General features: G+C 43.8%; 1 protein-coding gene across 3 annotated transcripts in view; it reads left to right on the top strand.

The window, feature by feature from the left end:
- lrp2a (low density lipoprotein receptor-related protein 2a) overlaps positions 1–13186 on the top strand; it is a 346919-nt gene that overhangs the window by 68904 nt on the left and 264829 nt on the right. For all 3 annotated transcript variants that reach the window (XM_072579538.1, XM_072579537.1, XM_072579536.1), the window contains exon 4: positions 1510–1626. In XM_072579538.1, coding sequence (XP_072435639.1) covers positions 1510–1626 — 117 coding nt within the window. The remainder of the gene's footprint in view (positions 1–1509; positions 1627–13186) is intronic.

Raw genomic sequence — 13186 nt, 5'->3', positions numbered from 1 at the left:
CAGAGATTTTGGTCAGAAATCCATTTCAGTGCAAGTGTCAATGCTTGAACAAGTGTGAAGGCATTCTAATTATCTTGTTATGGATTGTGCCAGTACTAATGTTGTAATCTTGTCACTGATGTCCTTTAATGTCAGAAATCTAGTGCTGCATTGATTTGAAACTTCAGCAAAATTTAAGAAGTAAATCAACTTTACTTACTTGATTTATCACCATATACAGCAAACCTACTGTCTGTTAATCCCATTCGTACTTTCCACTTTACTTCACTGAAAACCTATTCCAATTTCTTGTTTTGTTTGAAAATTCTATTCAATTTATTTTTCATTTCCTACATCTGAGAATCTAATTTAAATGTGTCCGTCACATTTAAAAGGTTTGCCTAGATCATATTAACTGGATCAAATCTCACACTTACCTGATAATTTCAAATGAGGCAGTCTTATAAGAGGGTTGGTTGAATATTAATTGAGATCCTCATATATTTTCATGACGTATAATCTTAAATTAAATAGTAACTGAGCTGGGCACCTGCTTGAGATTACCTGAGGACCCTGGAAAAAAAGAATGAAGGTTGCAGTGTCAGAAAGAACAAGGCTGTAAGTCGATCTCCAGCATTTGTGGGAGGCACGGTAGTACAGTGGTTAGCACTGCTGCCTCACAGTGCTAGAGACCCAGATTCAATTCCCACCTCAGGCAACTGTCTGTGTGGAGTTTGCACATTCTCCTCGTGTTTGTGTGGAGTTTGCTCTGGCTTCCTCCCACAGTCCAAAAATGTGCAGGTTAGGTGAAGAGGGAAATGGGTCTGGGTGGGTTGCTCTTCAGAGGGTCGATGTGGACTTGTTTGGCTGAAGGGCCTATTTCCACACTGTAAGTAATTTAATCATTTTTGGGCTTTGGCCACTCTGTTTCTGTTCAGTGGGTGACCTTAAAATCTCCCTTTATGACTGCAAGTACAATCCTTCCTGTGAAAACATATTTTACTTACAAGCAAATAGAAAATATTTTAGGCCAGTGCATAGATAATTATAAAAGAGAAATTGAACACATAGGGAAAACAAAATCTGTGTCCAGTGCATCATTGTACATGCTAGAAGACAAATGATTCAAATGCAGCCTGCATATCAGGAAATTTAGTTTATTTGATTTGGAGGTGCCGATATTGGACTGGGGTGGACAAAGTTAAAAACCACACAACACCAGGTCATAGTCCAACAGGTTTATTTGGAAGCACTAGCTTTTGAAGCGCTGCTCCTTCATCAGGTGATTGTGTGATTTTAAACTTAGTTTAATTGATTTAGCATTGTGATGTTAGTTTGTGGTAAATTACTGTATACAGCTGACATGAAGAGTGTCCAGGATAAACTGTTCTTGTTGTCTATATTTTATGTTGTATGGGCTTAACTTGTTACTAAATGTGAACGTACAAACAATATTGAATAGTGTTTAGATCTTTAGCATGTAAAGTTAATTCTTCTTTTGATAAACATTTCTTTCTCCTCACTGTGTAGCTGCAAAAACATGCACTAGTCAGCAGTATACTTGCACCAATGGAAAATGTATCCCAAGTGAGTACAGGTGTGACCATGTCGATGACTGCACTGACAAAATCGATGAAAGAAGCTGTCGTAAGTTCTTAAATTCTCATAATGTATTTTCTCAGTCTTTGCACCTTAGGCATTTTAGTTTATTGGATTAAGCTGCTCACCGATGGAAGCAATTGCCCTCAATCTGTTCCTTGTTTTTTAAAACTTGCTGCGGAATCTACAGTGGATTAGAGCAAAGGTTCAAGTACAGTATTGCAGTGACTTGCTTGGTCCTGTTAATGCTATTGATGGGTGTAATTAAGTTCGTCTGTGTTGGTGTTATTTGGTATATTTTGACGAGAATATTGTACATATGTCAGTTTAAAATGCTGAAATGTCAATCACTGAGTCTATTAGAAGGAGTATGATTGGCATTTGTGATTGGAATTTCAATTTCATGCATAGCTGCAATTTAAGCTTTCCAAAGCCAAGATAAATAAGAGCGATTGCTCATAACAAACAGTAAGCGTGGGGTGGGAACATATCTGTTTTGTGCATCATTACAAATAGGTAATGGTGTAATAATGGTACAAGTGCTGTACTTAATAAAGTTTCCTGTAAAACTAATGGATTGATAAGCTATGCCAGTGTAAATTTATTTTCACTGATATCAAAACAGTGTGAAATCTTTCTAAATTGTTGTTATGACTTTGTAACAATGAGGAGAGCATTATTGAGTTTACGTTAATCACCTGGGCAAGTTTCTGTTTTGTATTTGACGAGTGATACTGCACAGAAAGGAATGTACTGACAAATATTTTATAAACAGAAATTGATATCATCTGCAAACAATACCTGAGGCTGATTTTGTTTTCTTTTCTGCACAGTTGCTAATGAGCACGAGATACTGTTAGCTGAATAATTGATGGTTTCAGATTAATCAAATTTTAAAACATCCACTGCGTAGCATTCATTAATGTATTTAATATGAATGAATATTATACTATTTTGGCGATGTGTCAGTTACATTGAGGCTTTTGGAGAATTTCTGTCCACAGAACCAAATTAGATTTCTAACCATTTCTTATGAAACCCATCTGATTAACTACCTACCCGTCACTATAATGTCCCTTTTGCCTGATTCTAGCCTCACTTTATCACTTGCTATACCAGAAACAACTTGCTACTGCTTGGGATATTCCAGAACTATCCAGCATTCCTGGTGCATGCAATTCTGGTCTCCTTCCTATCGGAAAGATGTTGTGAAACTTGAAAGGGTTCAGATAAGGATTACAAGGATGTTGCCAGGGTTGGAGGATCTGAGCTACAGGGAGAGGCTGAACAGGCTGGGGCTGTTTTCCCTGGAGCGTCGGAGGCTGAGGGGTGACGTTATAGAGGTTTACAAAATTGTGAGGGGCATGGATAGGATAAATAGGCAAAGTCTTTTCCCTGAGGTCGGGGAGTCCAGAACTAGAGGGCATAGGTTTAGAGTGAGAGGGGAAAGATATAAAAGAGACCTAAGGGGCAACATTTTCACACAGAGGGTGGTACGTGCATGGAATGAGCTGCCAGAGGATGTGGTGGAGGCTGGTACAATTGCAACATTTAAGAGGCATTTGGATGGGTATATGAATTGGAAGAGTTTGGACGGATATGGGCTGGGTGCTGGCAGGTGGGACTAGATTGGGTTGGGATATCTGGTCGGCATGGACAGGTTGGACTGTAGGGTCTGTTTCCATGCTGTACATCTCTATGACTCTAAGAGGCCTTGTGCACCTGGAGCAGCACTGTTGGTCTGAAGCTGCTTTGCATGGTTCTGACATTTACCCAGGACATGATTAATAATGGAAGACAGTGCCCCATCAATGAACTTCTGTGCTTAGCCAGCATATTTTCTATCTGATTCCTCACACTCCCTCTGACTCTGTACTTTCTGTCAACCAAGGTTCATGCTCTCCCACTCACTAATGCTTGCAACAACTTCCCTCACTTGCTCTCAGCCACTCAGTCCCTGACACCACAGACATTGTGTGGCCTCTGCACTTCCTTCTGACTCACTTGAGACACTTCCCCATCTGCACTAGCACTAACAGCTGTGTCACCCATTTTCATCTCCCTTAATATCTATGTCTTTCTCATTCCAGGAGAAAATAGCCCACAATAAGACAGAATGAGTTCACAGAGGTGGTGGCTTGCCTGATATTTGGTTCCTCAGCCCTTATAAGGAGCGCATTCTGACTCTGAACGCCCTGAGTAGGCTGACTGATGTGTCCAGTTTCCTGGACTGGTTTGGGAGGCTGCCCTTGACATACTGTGCTGAGGGATACTGACACACCACCTTGTTCTCTGGTCAATATCCCTGCCTCGGGCTTAATGCAGTGCTCCAGTGAAACTCAGATTGATCTGAAAGAACGGTACTTTATTTTCTGCTCGGGAACTCGAAAGCCAATGGATTCAATATCGAGTTTAACAACTTTCGGACTTGAGCTTCTCTCATGTGTTATGCAACAGCCCAGCTCCACCCCCCACAAAATATTTTAAGAAGGTAGTCTAGACCCTAACGTTTTCTTATTTTAAAGTCAGTTACGAAGTGGATATTCCAGGTGTGCTACAACTGGTCAAACACCTCGGCTTTAAGCAAAACAATTTATTTAAACAGTACAGTTGAAACACGAACAAAAGAAAGTGGAATTTACAATAAATTAACGACTGAAAAACTTAACCAACCCAATACAGCAACTATTACTAGTTAACTGTTCCAATGCAGCAATACCCCAACAACATACTCCTTGGCAAAAAGGTAAATTCAAAAACAGATTCTTACAGGCAGCAGGGAACAACATCCAAAGAGAGATTTCAGAAGAGAGTCAGAGGAGCTCTTTACTGAAGCTTGCAACTCTCCTGGACTCTTACATCTTCTGATTTCTACAGCTAATACAAACTAGAAAACAAAACAGTACTGGGAAAACCGGCCACTCCCCTTCCAATGTCAAACTCCCTAGAATCCTGAGCACCTCTGCCTTTATGACCTCTCTTCAATAGCCAAGGCTAAAATAACCTTTTTAAAGTGACAGCATCATCACATGTGTCCTTACATCAACTCCCCACACACCGGGCCTTGCTATCACATGGTCTGCTATTACACACAACCCATTGTTAGCCACGAACAGTCCCCATTAATAGCTATTCATTTTCCTAGCCTATTCATTATCTACTCCTTTGTCTGTCAACTGTTCTTCTCTCTCTTTGGGCTTTATCCCCACCTGTCATTTATTCTTTACACACTCCCAGCTTCATCGTCTGCAGAAAAAAAACAACATTTTCCTTGCTACCATTAGTGCTGGGGTACTGTCATTGGACCCAAAACAGTAACTCTGATTTCTCTCGACAGATGCTGCCAGATCTGCTGAGCTTTTCCAGCAATTTCTCTTTTTTTTAGTTCCTCCCCTTGACTTGTCTGAGGACTGCTGACAACAATGCCAAGCTTCCTGGCTTTGTAACTGCTTTAATGGCATGGCAATACAGCAGTGAGAGTCTTAGAATCTTGTAGCACAGAAACAGACCCTTTGGTCAAATCAGTCCATGCTGAATATAACCCAAAACTAAATTAGGCCCACCTGTCTGTTCCTGGCCCATATCTTTCCAAACTTTTCCTATTTATGTATCTACCCAAATGTCTTTCAAACATTGTAATTGTGCCTGCCTGAACCACTTCCACACAGAATGTTCATTACACACCACCATCAGTGTAAAAAAAAAGTCTCATGTCTTTTTTAAATCTCACTCCTCTCACCTTAAAAATGTGTTCCCTAGTCTTGAAATCACCCATGCGAGGAAAAGACAACTACCATCAACTCTCGCTCTCATTGTTTTATAAATTTTTATCAGGTCACCTCTCAACTTCCTACATTCCAATGTAAAATGTCCCAGCATATCCAGCCTTTCTTTATAACTCAAACCTTCCATATCTGGCAACATCCTGGTAAATGTCTTCTGAACCCTCTCCAGCTTAATAATATCCAGCTTATAACTGGGCAACATGAACTGGACACAATATTCAAGAAGAGGCCTCATCAATGTCCTGTATAACCTCAACATAATGTCCCAATTTGTGGGACCTTGGTGATGGGCAAGTTGTTGGAGGAAATCCTGAGGAACAGGATTTACATGCATTTGATAAGGCAAGGACTGATTAGAGATAGTCAACATGGCTTTGTGTGTGGGAAAACATGTCTCACAAACTTGATTGAGTTTATTGAAGAAGTAACAAAGAGGATTGAAATCCATATGGATTTCAGTAAGGCATTTGACAGGTTCCTCATGATAGACTGATTAGCAAGGTTAGATCTCATGGAATACAAGGGAGAACTAGCCATTTGGGTACAGAGCTGGCTCAAAGGTAGAAGGTGGTGGTGGAAGGTTGCTTTTCAGCCTGGAGGCCTGTGGCCAGTGATGTGCCACAGGGATCGGTGCTGTGTCCACTACTTTTTATCATTTATTTAAATGATTTGAATGTGAACATATGAGGTATAGTTAATAAGTTTGCAGAGGACACCAAAATTGGAGGCATAGTGGACAGTAAAGAAGGTTATCTCAGAGTACAACGGGATCTTGATCAGATGGGCCAATGGGCCGAGGAGTGGCAGATGGAGTTTAATTTAGATAAGCGTGAAGTACTATATTTTGGAAAGGCAAATCAGATTAGGACTTATACACTTAATGGTCAGGTCCTGAGGAGCAATGCTGAACAAAGGGACCTTGGAGTGCATGTTCATAGTTCCTTGAAAATAGAGTTGCAGTTCGATAGGATAGTGAAGAAAGCATTTGAAGTGCTTTCCTTTATTGGTCAGAGGATTGAATACAGGAGTTGGGAGGTCGTGTGTGGCTGTACAGGACATTGGTTAGGCCACTTTTAGAATATTGTGTGCAATATTCTATCTCGGAAGGATGTTGTGAAAGTTGAAAGGGTTCAGTAAAGATTTACAAGGATGTTGCCAGGGTTGGAGGATTTGAGCTAAAGGGGGAGGTTGGATAGGCTGGGGCTGTTTTCCCTTGAGTGTCGGAGGCTGAGAGGACCTTATAGAAGTTTATAAAATCATGAGGGGCAAGGATAGGACAAATAGACAAGTCATTTCCCTTGGGTGGGGGAGTTCAGAACTAGAGGACATAGGGTGAGAGGGGAATAATTTAAAAGGGACATAAGGGGCAACGTTTTCACGCAGAGGGTGGTACGTGTATGGAATGAGCTGCCAGAGGAAGTGGTGGAGGCTGGTACAATTACAACATTTAAAAGGCGTCTGGACGGGTGTATGAATAGGTAGGGTTTGGAGGGATATTGTCCAAGTGCTGGCAAATGAGACGAGATTAGATTAGGATATCTGGTAGGCATGGGTGAGTTGGACTGAAAGGTCTGCTTCCGTGCTGTACATTTCTATGACTCTATGACTGAGCAATGAAGGCAAGCCTGCCAAATGTCTTTTTAACCATCCATTCTCTATGTACTTTAAGTCTGGCATCTCTGGCTGAGTGGCAAAGTGAAAAAAGACATGATATGACAGGCATGGATTCTCTGAGCATCCAGAAAGCGTTGAAGTGAGTGAACAGTAGACAGCAAGTATACCGGAAGAAGTTTTCCAAGGATGCTTACCTCCTCCTCTCTCTACAAGGATCTCAGTGAGTTTAAACACCCCCCCCCCCCCCAACCCCCCTCCAACCCCCCCACCCCCCACCACTCAACCTCCCCCACAGTCTGCAGTCCTCACTTTTCCAGGCTGGGTATTCAGCCTGGGCCAGTCAATGAGCTAGGTGTGTGTGCCTAAGTGCAAAGGCTCCTTGCTGCAGTATTGCAATGATAGTTGCCATTGTGACCAGAGGAGTAACATTGAAGTGCAGATGCATACCACAAGTGGATTAGATTTGTGGCGTTGGGGTTTTGAGAATTTGGCACTTGTTGGAGACCTATCTTTCTGGATGTGGAATGTGTGTGGCTGGTGCTCACAGAGTATGCCCTGTGATGTGGTGTCCAAGGTCCAACATGGAGGTCCTTTGGAGCAAGCTGTTAGCTGAAGTTACCAGGTACCTGCTCTGGTTTCCATGTTGGGAATTCTCAGCATATGGTTTGCTAGTGGCAGGTGGTGGGATAGAAAGCTGCATATTAAAGGAGTGAGATGTATGGCTAATATGGCCGCTAACATGCAATGAATGATACAAAGAACATAGAAGAATACAGCGCAGTACAGGCCCTTCGGCCCTCGATGTTGTGCCGATCCAAGCCCACCTAACCTACACTAGCCCACTATCCTCCATATGCCTATCCAATGCCCGCTTAAATGCTCATAAAGAGGGAGAGTCCACCACTGCTACTGGCAGGGCATTCCATGAACTCACGACTCGCTGAGTAAAGAACCTATCCCGAACATCTGTCCTATACCTACCACCCCTTAATTTAAAGCTATGCCCTCTTGTAATAGCTGACTCCATACGTGGAAAAAGGTTCTCACGGTCAACCCTATCTAAACCCCTAATCATCTTGTACACCTCTATCAAGTCACCCCTAAACCTTCTTTTCTCCAATGAAAACAACCCCAAGTGCCTCAGCCTTTCCTCATACGATCTTCCTACCATACCAGGCAACATCCTGGTAAACCTCCTCTGCACCCGTTCCAGTGCCTCCACATCCTTCCTATAGTATGGCGACCAAAACTGCCCACAATACTCCAGATGCGGCCGCACCAGAGTCTTATACAACTGCAACATGACCTCGGGACTCTGGAACTCAATTCCTCTACCAATAAAAGCCAGTACGCCATATGCCTTCTTCACCGCACTATTTACCTGGGTGTCAACTTTCAGAGATCTGTGTACATGGACACTAAGATCCCTCTGCTCATCCACACTACCAAGTATCCGACCATTAGCCCAGTACCCCATCTTTTTGTTACTCATACCAAAGTGAATCACCTCACACTTAGCTACATTGAACTCCATTTGCCACCTTTCTGCCCAGCTCTGCAGCTTATCTATATCCCGTTGTACCTGCCACATCATTCCTCACTGTCAACAACTCCTCCGACTTTTGTATCATCCGCAAACTTGCTCACCCAACCTTCTAACCCCTCCTCCAGGTCATTTATAAAAATGACAAACAGCAATGGTCCCAAAACAGATCCTTGCGGAACACCGCTAGTAACGGCACTCCAAGATGAACCTTTACCATCAACTACTACCCTCTGTCTTTTTCCAGCCAGCCAATTCCTAATCCAAACCTCCAACTCACCCTCAATGCCATACCTCCGTATTTTTTGCAGTAGCCTACCATGGGGAACCTTATCAAACGCCTTACTAAAATCCATATACACCACATCTACCACTTTCCCCTCATCCACCTCCTTAGTCACCTTCTCAAAGAATTCAATAAGGTTTGTGAGGCACGACCTGCCCTTCACAAAACCATGCTGACTATCCTTGATCACATTATTCCTATCCAGATGTTCATAAATCCTAACCCTTACAATTCTCTCTAAGACTTTGCCCACAACAGAAGTGAGACTCACTGGCCTATAGTTACCAGGATTATCCCTACTCCCCTTCTTGAACAAGGGAACCACGTTTGCTAGCCTCCAGTCCTCTGGCACTACTCCTGTCGACAAAGAGGACACAAAAATCAAGGCCAATGGCTCTGCAATCTCCTCCCTTGCTTCCCAGAGAATCCTAGGATAAATGCCATCAGGCCCAGGGGACTTATCTATTTTCACCCTTTCCAGAATTTCCAACACCTCTTCCCTACATACCTCAAAGCCGTCCATTCTAATTAATTGTGAATCAGTATTCACATCGGCAAAAATGTCCTGTTCCTGAGTGAATACTGACGAAAAGTATTCATTCAGTGTCTCACCAATCTCTTCAACCTCCACACGCAACTTCCCACTACTATCCTTGACTGGACCTATTCCTACCCTAGTCATTCTTTTATTCCTGACATACCTATAGAAAGCCTTAGGATTTCCCTAATCCTACCAACTAAGGACCTTTCATGTCCCCTCCTTGCTGCTCTTAGCTCTCTCTTCAGGTCCTTCCTGGCTACCTTATAACTCTCAATTGCCCCAATTGAATCTTCACGCCTCATCTTTACATAGGCCGCCCTCTTCCATTTAACAAGGGATCCCAATTCCTTATTAAACCACGGCTCCCTCACACGACCCTGACAGGTACATACTTATCAAGGACACTCAATAGTTGTTCCTTGAACAAGCTCCACATATCAATTACGCCTTTGCCTTGAAGCCTACTTTTCCAAGCCATGCCTCACCGCATCATAATTTCCCTGCTCCCAGCTATAACTCTTACCCTGCAGTGCACACTTATCCTTCTCCATCACTAAAGTAAAAGTCACCGAATTGTGGTCACTGTCCCCAAAGTGTTCACCTACCCCTAATTCTGAAACCTGGCCTGGTTCGTTACCCAGAACCAAATCCAGTATGGCCTCACCTCTTGTTGGCCTATCTACATATTGTGTCAGGAAACCATCCTGCACACATTGGACAAACACCGACCCATCTAACGAACTTGAGCTATAGCTTTCCCAATCAATATCAGGAACATTAAAGTCCCCCATAACAACCACCCTATTACTTTCACTCTTCTCCTGAATCATCCTCGCAATCCTTTCTTCTATGTTTCTAGGACTATTAGGAGGCCTGTAAAAGACTCCTAACAGAGTGACCTCACCTTTTCTATTCCTAACATCAGCCCAACCTACCTCAGATGGCGAGTCTTCATCCATCGTCCTTTCCACCGCTGTAATACTATCTTTGACAAGCAATGCCACAGCTCCCCCTCTTTTACCCCCACTTCTGACCCTACTAAAACATTTAAACCCTGGAACCTGCAACAGCCAATCCTGTCCCTGCTCTACCCATGTCTCCGTAATAGCCACAACATCAAAGTCCCAGGTACCAACCCACGCTGCAAGTTCACCTACCTTATTTCGTATACTTCTTGTATTGAAGTATACACACTTCAAGCCACTTTCCTGTTTACAGGCACCCTCCTTTGAGATTGATGCCATGTTCCTAACCTCCCTACACTCCAGGTCCTGCACCCTAAAGCTACAGTCTAGGTTCCCATGCCCCTGCAGAGTTAGTTTAACCCCCCCCCCCCCCAAGAGCACTAGCAAACCTCCTGCCAAGGATACTGGTGCCCCTCAGGTTCAGGTGTAGACCATCCTGTTTATAGAGGTCCCACCTTCCCCAGAAAGAACCCCAGTTATCCAAATACTGGAATCCCTCCCTCCTGCACCACCCCTGTAGCCACGCATTTAACTGTTCTCTCTCCCTATTCCTCGACTCTCTATCACGTGGCACGGGTAACAAACCAGAGACAACAACTCTGTTTGTTCTAACTCTGAGCTTCCAACCTAGCTCCCTGAAAGCCTGCCTAACATCCTCAGCCCTCCTCCTACCTATGCCATTGGTGCCAATGTGGACCACGACTTCAGGCTGCTCCCCCTCCCCCTTAAGGACCCGGAAAACACGATCCCTTGCACCTGGGAGGCAACATACCAAACATGAGTCTCTCTCGCCCCCACAAAACCGCCTATCTGTGCCCCGAACTATCGAGTCCCCAATTACTATTGCTCTGCTCTTCTCCACCCTTCCCTTCTGAGCAACAGGGACAAGCTCCGTGCCAGAGGCCTGAGCCCCATTACTTACCCCTGGTAAGTCGTCCCCCCCATAAGTATCCAAAACGGTATACTTGTTCTTGAGGGGAACGGCCGCAGGGGGTCCCTGCACTGGCTACTTCCTCCCAGTCCCCCTCACTGTCACCCATCTGTCTGCAATCTTTGGAGTTACTACTTCCCTAAAGCTCCGATCTATGACCCCCTCTGCCTCCCAAATGATCCTAAGTTCATCCAACTCCAGCTCCAGTTCCCTAACACGGCCTTGGAGGAGCTGGAGATGGGTGCACTTCCTGCAAGTGTAATAAGCAGGGATGTCCATGGCATCCCTTACCTCAAACATGTTGCAAGAGGAACATTGCACTGCCTTCACCGCCATCCCTCTAAAAGTAACCTTTGTTTAAAAAAAACTGGTCTAAAGAGTAGAACAAGCAAAATGCAGCACTTATCTACTTACCACAACGGGTCTTATTATTAGGTTAGAGGAGGAGGGCGGGTGGAAGGCACTACCTCTGTAGTGCCTCGGGTTCTTCTCCTGCGTGCTTTTATAGGGAAAAAACCTACCCAGCTAAGCTTACACAATACCTGCTTCCGGGTCTCGGCTGCCCCTCTGGTCTTCGTCACTTCCCCCTGTTGCTCCCGCTCTTTCTGTGAAGAGAAAAAAAAAACACCGCTGCCCGCTACCGGTAAGTAATTTTAAAACAAACTGTCTTACCTTAGCTGCTGCTCACACTCAAAATGATCTCCCTTAGTAAGTAACTTGCCACTACCTCGTGAGAATCTTGCCTTGACATCTGGAACTTAGTTGAAAGATGCTGTAGTTTCTCCAAATATTGAGGGAGATCTGCCACATTTGTTGCTTAGATCACATCATTCAGATCCATGTAAGATTTTATAAATGACATTTTAAAAAAAAAAGTAGGTTAACAGCAGACATTGCACATTCCCTGAAAAGGTCATAAATCAGGTGACACCAGGTTAGAACATAGAACATAGAAAAGTAAAGCACAGCCCTTTGGCCCACGATGTTGTGCCGAGGATTAATCCTAATGTAAAATAAAATAGCTTAACCTACACACCCCTCAATTCACTGCTATCCATGTGCATGTCCAGCAGTCGCTTAAATGTCCTGAACGACTCTGTTTCATCACCACTGCTGGCAATGCATTCCACGTATGACTAAGCCTCTGTGTAAAGAACCTTCCTCTGGCGTCCCCTCTATACCTTTCTCCTAATATCTTAAAACTATGACCCTTCGTGCCAGTCAATCTTGCCCTGGGGAAAAATCTCTGGCTATTGACTCTATCCATGCCTCTCATTACCTTGTATACCTCGATCAGGTCACCTCTCTTCCTCCTTCTGTCCAGAGAGAAAACTCCAAGCTTAGTCAACCTCTCTTCATAAGACAAGCCCTCCAGTCCAGGTTGCATCCTGGTAAACCTTCTTAGCACCCTCTTCAAAGCCTCTGTATCTTTCCTATAGTAGGGCGACCAGAACTGGACACAATATTCCAAGTGTGGTCTCACCAGGGACTTGCAGAGCTGTAGCAAAACCTCGAGGCTCTTAAACTAGATTCCCCATTAATGAAAGCCAAAACACTATGTGCTTTCTTAATAACCCTATCCACTTGGGTGGCACCTTTGAGGGATATATGTACTTGAACACCAAGATCCCTCTGTTCCTATACATTGCCAAGAATCCTGTCTTTAATCCTATATTCAGCATTCGAGTTTGATCTTCCAAAATACATCACTTCGCATTTATCCAGATTGCACTCCAGCTGCCATTTCTCAGCCCATTCTGTCTATGTCATACTATTCCTGCAATAGCCCTGGATTCTATCAATAGCACCGCCAACCTTTGTGTCATCTGCAAATGTACTAACCCACCCCTCAACCTCCTCATCCAAGTCATTTATAAAAACTACAAAGCGCAGAGGCTCAAGAGCAGAGCCCTGCGGGACCCCATTCAACACTGACCTCCAGG

The sequence above is a fragment of the Chiloscyllium punctatum genome, chromosome 10 (assembly GCF_047496795.1).
Source record: "Chiloscyllium punctatum isolate Juve2018m chromosome 10, sChiPun1.3, whole genome shotgun sequence".
Lineage (NCBI taxonomy): Eukaryota > Metazoa > Chordata > Chondrichthyes > Orectolobiformes > Hemiscylliidae > Chiloscyllium > Chiloscyllium punctatum.
Note: the sequence above shows the minus strand (reverse complement) of the source record. Positions and strands in the feature narration are given on the sequence as shown.